Source organism: Protopterus annectens, chromosome 13.part0, assembly GCF_019279795.1.
Source record: "Protopterus annectens isolate FY-2018-M chromosome 13.part0, PAN1.0, whole genome shotgun sequence".
Lineage (NCBI taxonomy): Eukaryota > Metazoa > Chordata > Ceratodontiformes > Protopteridae > Protopterus > Protopterus annectens.
In genome coordinates this window covers 320,937,880-320,950,006 of record NC_056747.1, presented here as the reverse complement: position 1 = coordinate 320,950,006, position 12,127 = coordinate 320,937,880, and the positions used below count along the sequence as shown (strand labels likewise).

Below are 12,127 nucleotides of genomic sequence, written 5' to 3'. Positions count from 1 at the left end.
ATTAGAATCTAATTTTTACAATTGTGAATGTGAATAATTTATTCATGCTCATACCACATGGTACAGGTTGCGATGATGTGGGCTAGTGCCAGTATAGCCAACTGGAGTTCTGTAAAGAATGACATGTCCTTTGAATATTAAACTGATTTATACAAGATGCTTATATTACAAATGGATTAGAACTCTATGGCATTTGAAAATCAAAATGTGTTTGTAAAGTTGCTAGTGTTAAAAAAATGTATCAACAGTGGGTCCTGCTGGACAGAGAAGGAATATACATGTGAGACTGTATGTATATATGTTAGCAAAGGACACTGGGACACTGGAAGAGAAGGGGTTAAACAGATAGTTTACTTCTTACTTTAAGAAGAATACTGTTAATTGAAAGTGCTTATCTCATAGCTCTGAATAGGACCAGAGATGGCATATCTGGAAGACGCCTTTGTTCATTAGCTCAGTAAAAAAGAGGGGAATCCCAAGGCAGTGCCATAAACATTAGCAAAACTTTAGATATGCATCTTATTACAGCTATGCTAACATCCTGTCTCAAGCTTCAAAGGGGAATAGTGTGAGGACCTAGAGTCAGATGACCAGATGAGGTCATTCTGCCAGTCATCTTGTAAATTTTCGATATTACAAAGAGAAATCTCTCAGTATTGAGTATTCTGTTTTGTGGAACCTGACTAGAGAGACTGCTCACGTATTTAATTGTGCCTTGCTGTATCAAGTAAGTTATTAAGGAAGAGTAATTCTCCTAGATTCAGTCAAGAAAAATATAGTGAAGCTTAGTTTAGATATTTTTTATTTGCCTGAGTCTGTCCTTCAATGTTATTTTCAGTATTTCCAGTGATTTGAACTCTGTGGTTTATTGTAAATATATATTCAGTATTTACATGTTCTTTTATTATTTAGTATTAAATATATTTAAAACATTTATTGTGGATGGTCCTTTTAGAAAACATTTAACCTTTGAGAGTGCTTATATTTATTTTGTGACACTGTGTAGGCCACTCCAGAAGGCCTAGCTGTCTTGGTCAACTACTAACATTTGTATTAGTATTAATATTACACAGTATAATTGGACACCCTTTTGTTGTTAAGGGCCTTAGTGTAGCTGATTGTGGAGTGTCTGGTGGCAGTGATAACTACCTTATACTTTGGGTAGAAGGGGGCACAGCAGGTAAATCTGTGCCAGCCTTTCCCAGGTGTGTGTGTGTGTGTGTGTGTGTGTGTGTGTGTGTGTGTGTGTGTGTGTGTGTGCATGTGTGTGTGTGTCTACGTGCAAGTGTGTGTGTGTCAGCTACTTGGGGCAGGGACATGAAGCACTGGTTTCACAGAGAGGGTGCTGGAAGACTTGGCTTGGACACTTGGCTGAGGGCCTAACCCTACAGCTGTACCAGTGGGGAGACTTATTGTGGACTTGGAGGGAGACAGATACAGAGAAATCCAGACCCCAGGCTGAGTGCAGTCCCTGTGTGCTCTTAAGGGAAATTGTGCTTGATGCAGATAGTTGCATCTGAAAATACTGTGTGTATCCATTTTAATCCAAATGAATGTCCCTCTCCAGTGTCAGTGGTGAGGATTCAGGCTCCTTGATTAATGGCCCAGTGTTGGGACATCACACAGGTATTATCTGACACCTTGTGATCAAAGACACATTTTTCTAATGTGGAAGTTAATAACTTGATTAATTTCAAGGATATTGTGTTGAAAAATAATTATTTTTATTTTGAAAAATAATTATTTTATCAAATGACTGGTGTGGCTACGGGAGCAGCATGCACCACAGTGTATGCCAATATAGTTCTGTCAACCTGGGCAGATAAGGTGTTTTTTGTTTCTAAATTTAGTGATAATATTTAATTTACAACAGATTTTTGGATGATATGTCCGTTATTGTGGAAGGGTGACTTAAATGAATTGAATGAAAATGTAAAGTACATATCTGAAACTACATCATTCCTAAAGTTCATCTACTAGAGTCATGACAGACTTATTCATTTTGGCTATATCCATTTCAAAGAATTTTGAGAACAAATATTTCATGAACATTTATAGGAAAGATTTTCAAACTCATATCTGCATGTTAAGAGTTGTCACCCTTCTTTTCAGAAACAGAACACAGTTAAGAGACAATTAGCATATCTTTCCAGAATTATTTTAGAAGATGCAAATTTCAACTCTGAGGCTGACAGTCTTATGGGTATGTTTCTAGATTGTGGCTACCCCCCAAAACCTGTCAGACCAGATCAAAAAGAAGGTATGTGGATATGTGAGTGAGACATACAGTTTTTAAACCAGATTAATATGATAGAGTTTGTCATGTAAAGCTAGACATCAGATAAAAGGGAATAAATGGCACAGTGTCTTGATTTTACCTTACACTATGAGTTTTTTAATGTCAGAAAGGCAATAAAAAGAAATTGGCATTTGGGAGTGATTTAAAATCCAAGTTACATGCTGACTCATTGCTTGTGTTCAGAAAAGCACAAAATGTTATAAAAAATTTTAGAAAATAGCAAGTATTTTGATCCAATTAAAACATTGTTTGTTCAAATGTGGACATTGTAAATTTTGTAAATACATTTTGGACAGCCCATACGTCACAGTTTATGGCTTTGAAAAGTCTATTGGTAGTCATGGATACTATAATTGTGAAACAAGAGGTACAGTTTACCTGGTGTCTTGTTTAACATGGGATGGATTTTATGTAGGGAAGACAGACTTATTCTACTTAAAAGTAGAATATTAGAACAGTCTAATGATAATAAAACAGATTATGAAAGTAATGCTTTGTAGAAACATTCAACAACCTGTGCTGGTTTTAAAATATTTTTATTTTTTACATTACAGAAAGTTGAAAGCAATCCTAGCAGAGGCATGTAGGAGAGTATATCAGAATATAGACAGTTGGTTTGGTAAATTAAGTTGAATACCATAAGATCCCCAAGACTGAATATTCAGGTTTCTATAGCCAATGTACTAAAATTACGCCTGGCTAAATTGTAAAACTTTTAATATTTCTTAACATGTTTTTTTATTTTACAATATATACTTTACTTTTTAAAGAATGTTCTTTCAATATAATTCATCTCTTTAATATTATTCAAATTCTGATACACTGTTCCTTTTAATTTTCAGCTTGTTAGAGGATTAATGATTTAATGTATCCTACTGATGAGCCATTAGTTATGTCACCATTTGTTGTAAGGTTTTAATTTTTGATGTTTAGTGTTTTGTGAATTTTGATGAAGTGTCAATATATAGAAGACAAAAGTGCTCAACTCTATTAAAAAGTTACGTGGTCTACATAGTTGGTATGTTTTTTGTTTTTAATGTGGTCCTTAGTTATAACACACGGTCTGGCTCAGATGGATTTTGGTTCCTTTGGGAATGTTTTAATGTGTTTACATTAAACATTATAAACTGTTTGTAATTTGAAATATAATCTAATACACATACATACAAATACACATACAGACATACAAATATACTTCCATATACAAAATAAAAAAAATAAACTTATACTTGGAAACACCGGTTTAATAGACCAAACGTCCGTATATACACATGTACATACACACACACATACACACACACACATATATATATCTATATATATATATATATATATATATATATATATATATATATAGCATCTATATTACAACTATACACATGTATACACACACACACATATATATATATATATATATATATATATATATATATATATAGCATCTATATTACGTCGAACGCCTAAATGTCGAATGCTGAAAACAGCGAACGGCCAATTCGTTTGGCCAAAAAAAAAAAACTTTAAAACCCTGACCGAGTGGGGGGCTGTGCCCCCACACCCCCCTAACTAAATATACCAACTCCAAGATCGCTCTACATCATAGAAAAGGGCAAATCCCCGATGATGGCCAAGCAAATTTTTTCACTGGGAAAACATTTGGGTAATTGGACGTTTGCAGTTGTTACCGTTCTACATTTCGGTGTCTACATTTAGGCATTTGACAATCTAAATGTTCAACAATGTGATAGGAACCTATATATATATATATATATATATATATATATATATATATATATATATATATACACACATACATACAAAAATATATATATTTTATATATATATATATATATATATATATATATATATATATATATATATATATATATAGATCTACTACAAATGTTGACATGCTTATGGTTGACTTACATTAACAAAACTATGTCAACACACTGCTGTGCATGCTTTGAGGCTGAAGCTCAGAACATGCAAAACAAAGGCCAGTGTTTTTTGAAGTGGCTAAGCTCCCCTACACCGCTTTTTAATTATATATACTAACTCCAAGATTGCATAATCTCTGAGGAAAGGGCATATCCCCTTTTTCAGGGGACTGTCATTCTCGTGTGTGTGTGTGTGTGTGTGTGTGTGTGTGTGTGTGTGTGTGTGTGTGTGTGAGCATGTGTATGTCAGCTAGGGTTTGGTTTTATAGTTCTTAAATCCAAGTTTTGTACAAAGGGCTTCTGAATGCAGAAAACAAACAACACAACAAGGACTTTGGAGGTAACTAAAGACAAATGACAAATACTATAGCAACACCTTCTCATTCTTTTCCTCTCTATACACCTCATGCTTCTGCCACACAAATACAGCCAGACTTATTGTCTGTGCGTTGCATGGCTGTCATGCACACAGTCAAGGGGCCTTCTACTTGGTAACTATCTAGCCCTGTTTTCCTACACCTTTCTGCTGCATGTCTGAAAAATTGAGGAGTGCAGTGCCAGCCCCATTTGGCATAAAAATGCATCTACACATGACATCCCAGCTATGGAGCTTCTCTACCCATGCATGCAGTGTACCTACTGACTCCTGCAGCATTTTGGATCTCAGGATGGGTGAGCCAGCATTGACTACTCACACCTTCCTTCCATGCCTGATTCCTTCAGTGCCCAGAGCTGTAGTTCATAGGTTCATGGGTAAGTACAAGGCTAGCTGCCTTTGTGAGTCATTTTAAGCCTAGCCAATATCCCTTTCACAGGTGAGAATAAAACCCTATACCTTGTGTCTGTGAGGCAAACCCCTTAACCATTACATCCACTCCCCATCCCCTAGATGATTTTAGGTAGTCTGGGTAGTAGACAGGGCATTATCCTTCTGGATGATGAAAGCAGCTGATAAAAATGATGGCATACTGATTTTACATATCTTACTTTAAAAGTCAAGATATCTACTGCGGTGGTGGTGCTGCAAGTAGCGTTGTCGTCTCACAGTAAGACGTTGTCCTGTTCGATTCTCAGCTAGAGCGTCTTCTGTGTGGAGACATGCGTGAATGGGCGTACCTTCATTGAAGGTTGTGCATCAGGGCCGGCAACTCGGCATGTAAAAATCTACTGCCAATCATTAGCGGACCGGAGTTCTGCTGTGGCGACCCCTAACTGGGAAAAGCCGAAAGACACAACAACTTTAAAAGTCAAGATATGTGATACTTTTAACTATGTTATAGTACACAGAGCAACTTCCATGCCTCATCTCAGTACAATTTAAAGTGCTCCTTAAAAGAAACCAGTCTTAAATTGACAAAGAAGGCATATTACATAATTCCAAAAGCTAAATGAGGTGGTGTCACTGGTAAACCGGGCATTTGAATAGAATCATTATGACTATCACATAAGGTGTGTAAAGAAAAGGAGTCCTAGTCATTTGGGCCAGCAACTGGGTTACCAGCATCTGAAACTTGTTTGCTGAAGTTCACTAGAATGCTAGACTGCTTAAGAAATAGAAAATCTACCTACTGTGCAGAGTATAATCTATAAAAACAGACAAAGTACAGTTTTGTACCTACCATAAATGTAGATGTCCGAACTGGATAGCATCTGCAGTCATAACAAATGGGTTGTCCTGTCGTCAGGCAGCCCTTCGGTCGGCCGGATTCGAAAGTCTGGGTCCGGCTTCGGCTGATGTCGCACTTCACCCGACGTCATGTCTGCTGGTCTTCGGGTATAAAGGCATCAGCCGACGCCATTTTCCTCAGTGTTTCTTGCCCCAGATGCCAATTGCCCACTTGTAAAGCTAAATTTTGGATAAATGCCAATGTTTCCAAAATGGTAGAAGGCAAACACAAAAAATAAACATGTATGTACATATATACAAACAAATACACCATAAGAGACCCCCCCCTCCAGCTAGCTATTAGGAGGGTAAATACCCTAGGAGTACCACAGAGGGGAAGGAGGGAGGGTAATCCTGACTGCAGATGCTATCCAGTTCGGACATCTACATTTATGGTAGGTACAAAACTGTACTATGTCCTTCATGGATGCATCTGCAGTCATAACAAATGGGTAGAATACCATAGCCAAACTAGGGGAGGAGGAATAAAAATTATGGTGTAGTCAGGATCCCTTGCAGTACAGCAGTGGCAAACCCTGCTCGGGATCTAGAATATAGAGGTAAATTATAATGCTTGGCAAATGTATGCACGGAGGTCCAAGTAGCCACCTCAATAATGTCCTTGGTTGCCACTCCTCTTAAGAAGGCTGTGGTAGTGGCTGTAGCCCTTGTAGAATGAGGTCTTATGTTCTGTGGAATTGGTTTTCCATGGTAGGAGTAACAGAATCTTATGCAATTTCCTATCCATTTGGAGATTGTCTGTTTGGAAATTGCTTTTCCTTCCCTTCCTGTTGCATAGGCTACAAAGAGCTGGTCAGTTTTTCTGTTACCTTTGGTTCTGTCCAGGTAGTAGCATAACTGTCTATGTACATCCAAGGTATGCATTATTCTTTCACCTCTGTTTTGTGGATTGGGAAAGAAGGTAGGTAGGTGGATTGCCTGGTTTAAAGACACTCTGGATACCACCTTAGGCATAAATGTAGGATTAGTTCTCATGGACACCCTATCTTGATGGAAGATTAGGAAGGGTTGCACTTCCATTAAGGCCTGTAGTTCCAAAACCCTCCTTGCTGAAGTAATAGCCAGTAGGAAAGCAGTTTTCCATGACAGGTGTTGTAGATCTGCTGTTGCTGCTGGTTCAAACGGAGGGAGTGTCAACTTTTCTAGTACAAAATTCAAGTCCCATGCTGGTAATGGTGGTTTCCTAGGAGGTTTTACATTCTTGATCCCTCCGAGGAACTGCCTGAGTAGAGGATGTGAAAAGACAGGAGGATCAAAGCTGTATTCTGCTGAAATAGCTGATGCATGTATCTTGATGGAGGAATAGGACAGGCCTGTATGTAGAAGCTCTGCCAAGTACTCCAGAATGTTAGCAATATCTATGTTCACACATCTTTTCCTCTTTCAGTACTCCAAATGACTAACCTTTTCCATTTTCCTGCATAGTTCCTTCTTGTTGAAGGTCTGCGGGCTTCAAGGATAATGTCTTTAACCCTTTGTGAAAGGTCTGGGTTAGTTACTGCTATGTGATGTTCCAGGCAGTCAGTTGCAAGGTTTTAGGTTTGGATGTATGATGTTGTAGTTGTTCTGAGTTAACATCAGAGGCATCAGGGGTATTGGCCACATTTTCTCCCGAGACATGCTCCTCAGCAATGGGTACCAGTGTTGTTTTGGCCAGTTCGAGCTATCAGAATTATCCTTGGACGCCTCTTTGATTTTCAGTAGTACCTTGTGCATCAAGGGAAGAGGTGGAAATGCATATGCTGTCAGGCCTTTCCAGCTGAAGGATAGAGAGTCCACCTTCCATGCAAGTGGGTGGAATGTCCTTGTGCAGAATTTTTGAGCTGGTGATTTTGTGGGGAAGTTTAATAGATCTATTTGTGGCATTCCCCATTTCTTTGTGATGGCCTTGAAGATGTCCGGGTGTAGCATCCATTCGTGAGCATCCGAGGTGGTTCTGCTTAAAATGTCTGCTAGGGTGTTCTCTTTTCCCGGTACAAATATTGCCTGTAACTGGATGTTGTAGCTGAGAGCCAGATTCCAAAGGTCCAAAGTCATTCTGCATAGTGGGTAAGAATGAGTGCCTCCCTGTTTGTTGATGTATGTGTTTAAGATGGACAGGTCGAGAATAGGTCTCCAGTTTTTCTCTTTTCTTGGTACTAGGAAGAGTCTGGAGTAGAATCCTTTGCCCTGTTCTGTTATTGGTACTCTTTCCACAGCTCTCATCTTTATTAATTCCGCTATCTGGTGCAGGGCTTCTATTTTTTGATTTGGGGGCAGGTTTGGCATTCCTCTTTTTACTGGTAAAGTGTGGAAGTGGAACCGGTAGCCTTGGTCTATGGTTTGCAAAATCCACTTGTCTTTGGTGATATAGTGCCAATTTTTCGAGAATAAGGCTAACTTTCCGCCTAATGGTGCTGCTATTTGCTCCCTGGTAGGCCAAGTCACTGTGATTGTCCTGTTGCAGTGGCAGAGGTTGTGTCTGTGCCTCGGTTATTGCCTTGCCACTGTCGTCCTCTGTAGGCACCTCCTCTGGATTGATTTCTGCCCCTAGAGCGTCTGTTCCTGCCCCTTTGTGATCTTGTGGAGTCAGGAAAGGACCAATTTTTGGCAGGCCAGTTCCTGCTAAACCTTGGGGGCTGAACCTGTAGGAAATCTTTAACTGTTTGTACAGATTTTGCCTTCTCTTCCATTTTCTTCATTACCTGCTGGGCAGGTTCCCCAAATAGACTGGCCTTATCCATAGGAGCATCCAATAGCTTAGCTTTAACATGATCCGTAAGACCTGTTCTTTCAACCATGCATGCCTTCTTATCACTGTGCCAGTCATGGCTGATCTAAATGAAGCCTCCAGTGCATCATAGCCACATTTTAAAGAATGGTTACTAACCTGTTGGATGTTATTCACCATTTCTAATACATATTTCTTATCTAAAGATTCATCAGAGGACAGCTTTTAATTAACTGATCAAGCATAAACTCTTGGTATTGGATCATGTGAAACTGACAGTTTAAAGCTCTAGCTGAGAGAGTAGCAGAGGTGTAGACTTTTTCCCCATCTCTAAGGACCTGGATTCCCTTTCAGAGGGAATAGGGTTTTGCTGTGGTCGAGGCTACTGCCTTAGGCCCCTGGGATATAGTTTCGGGTCTGCAAGTGGGGCCTTGTATAGGTGGTGATGAGTGTCTGGCACCCTGTAAAATCTATCTGGTTTGGCAGGGGCTGGAGGTAAAGAATCAGGTGCAGTGCAGACATCATTAAATGCATCCACAACAGACAGGACAGGAGGTATAGCTAAGGGCCTATGTTGTGGTAAGTGCAGAAAAGTCCTAAGCCTTTTTCTTGAATCTGAGAAATCTTGTCCCTGCCATTGGAATTGTTCTCTCATGGCATGTAAGGTTTCCCCAAAGGAGAATTCCTCTGGTGGAGAGGCAGCTGGAATGGATTCTTCAGCATCTGAATCTTCATAATTGGAAAAAGGAGCCTCTGGCTGGTCTGTAATGTCTGAGTCATCCGCAGAATCATCAGAGGACACAGGCTCGGGGGGCTCTGCTCTAGGTCTCTTTGAGAGGCCCTGTCTGGGTGAGATTGGGATCCCCTAATTAAGGATATTAAATCTTCTGCCAGAGTAAGCATTTGTGAACTAGAAGTGGGCCTGAGTGAGGGTGGTTTAACAGGCACGGATTTAGCTGATTTGGCTGCTTTAGCCCTGGCAAAGGCCTTAATAGACATGGCTGCAGGAGGCCTAGCAGCACCACGTGCTGGGGTAGAGATATCCAAAGGGATGGTGTCTGATAAATCAGGAGGAACCACAGTTGTAGGCAAAATTTCTGAGGCTGATTCAGGTAAGGTAGCAGGAGCCTCAGTAGTAGTCATGGATTCGGCTGAAGAATGACCAGTTTTCTCGGTTTCGGCCGAAACCGAGACACTCGCTTGCTTAACCGTGATTTCGGCCGAAACCGCGGACCGCGAGTGTCGGTCTTTTTCTTTGCGTTTTTTAACAATTTGGGTAGTCGGAGGATCCAACGGCATAATGTACGCAAAATCTGAGCCGAAAAACTGTTCAGCAAACTCCGACCGGCGCCCTAAGCGCTCGGAGTTGAAGGAAGCACAGGCCGAACAGGCTGCTACGCCGTGGTCTGGGCCTAAGCAAGGCAAACAGTAAGAGTGGAAATCTTTATGAGGTATTTGTTTCCCACAAGTTAAACAGTTATTGACTTTTTCTGACATCGGCTGAGGCAAGAAAGAGTCCCCAACGGGGTACTTAGCTTTTTAGAAGTCTTCGAAGTAGTATTCGGTAGTAGTAATCTCTGGATCTGACCGACCGCACTTGGCGAACAGCTTCTGCTTCGCGCCACGCCGCAAGAAAGACTGAGGAATGGCGCCGGCTGATGCCTTTATACCCAAGACCAGCAGAGATGACGCCGGGTGAAGTGCGACATCAGCGGCCGGACCCAGACTTTGGAATCTGCCGATCAAGGGCTGCCTGACGACAGGACAACCCATTTGTTATGACTGCAGATGCATCCATGAAGGACATCTTATAAATGAACTTATTATTCTTTCAAACAGTTTCACCCGGTAAAGCTGAACTTTGTGGACTCAGCACAGCTGAGGAATATTTGTGGCATTAAACTTCCCTCCTTGCAGATTGCAATACCAACATGACATAGTCACTCTTCTTAACAATTTCTCTAAAATATAAATGTCTGCCCACATGAAGTGCAATAAGCCTTTTTAAAATTATTAGAAAAGCATTCACATACAATGACACTAAAAAGATGCTTACAGAAATGTTAAAACAGTAAACAATCATCAAGAGAGCATCTCCCTGCAAATGTCAAGGGCATGATCGTTTAACTACATAAAGGTCATTCTGTGAATTAACTGCAGTATGCCAATCCTGACTGGTTTGCTCACTGCATAAATAAATATAATTATCTGCAGCTCAGTCACTTACCTGTTGGATGGAGTGGAGAAAACTGCTAAGACAATATGATGCCCATTAATGGTTAGAATGTCTGTCACTGAGTGAAGGACGTTAAAGTAGAAATGAGAATCGCCTGGCACAGAGCAGTTGAGACGGGCTTTTAAGAAAGATGTCCATTGTTTCTCAAGCACTCTTGGTGAGCCACCAATATCATTTTTGCAGACTCGGGCCACTCGAGAAACTACAACCTAAACACAAAAAATAAGACTGATTCATTGCAACAGCCAAGAAGCCTCCTTCTAGCCACATCTGGTTTATGTAAAGTCCACTGCCTCCGCACACACTGGGTTTATACCTACCTTCATCACTGCTTCTAATCAAGAGCTTAAGTCCACATTTACATGCTGGTTGTAAACATAACTCCTTGGCTGCACAGTTTACGAATATATATGCAAACTACCACCTTAAAAATCGTTACTGCACACTGGTGTTTTCAGAGATAAAATGTTTGTAATTTTTGCACTTTTCTGGACAGACACAGACACTGACATACACTACCTTGATCACAGCTGCTTCTACGTCTAACTGGTTGTTTTTCATCATATTATTTTAATTCTTGAGTTTTGGGACCTTCCTTCTTGAAAAAGATGCCCAAATATTACTTATACTGCTTATATTTCAGAAAGCTTATATTCTTACCTATAATCTAATATAATGTGAAGACTTAGGGCCAAGTATATCTTTAACACACAGGGATCACATTGTATAGCATGCAGTACAGCACAGGATAGTTAAAATTTTGGTTTGTTGCTGCTTATGTTTAACAAACTGCTGAAGTGAATGAGAACTACATCCTTATCACAATTTGTACAAAGGATAAATCAGCTGGAATAAAGATGTGCATTATGATTGTAAGTGAACATGACCATGTATTTTTTCTTCCTTTCTTCCTTTTATTTTCTGCAGACACATACTGATGCTATTTCCATACAGTGTTAACTTTTGGCTGGATAGAAAGTCTTAAAATAATGGGGTGGAAAAGTTTTAACTCATCTGCTCCATTACTTCTCCTAAAGCTTCTATATTTAACTTTGAGAAGATTATGTAGGGATTGATGTGTTAGAGCTAGGATGAAGCATGCTCTTTCATGTGCATTTCAGAAAAAACTGCATTTGTGCAGGAATGACAGTAGCTAGTGTGATGCTATAATAAAACACTATAAATAGAAACTGCACAGCAAACCTGAAGCAATACACATGGTAACTCACAAAGCAAAGGAGATACTTACTTACTG

General features: G+C 39.8%; 1 protein-coding gene across 2 annotated transcripts in view; it reads right to left on the bottom strand.

Annotated features, from left to right (window-relative positions):
* Positions 1-12,127, bottom strand: part of SEMA6B (semaphorin 6B) — a 1,264,941-nt gene that overhangs the window by 201,343 nt on the left and 1,051,471 nt on the right. For both annotated transcript variants that reach the window (XM_044053908.1, XM_044053909.1), the window contains exon 11: positions 10,864-11,081. In XM_044053908.1, the coding sequence (XP_043909843.1) occupies positions 10,864-11,081 (218 nt within the window). The remainder of the gene's footprint in view (positions 1-10,863; positions 11,082-12,127) is intronic.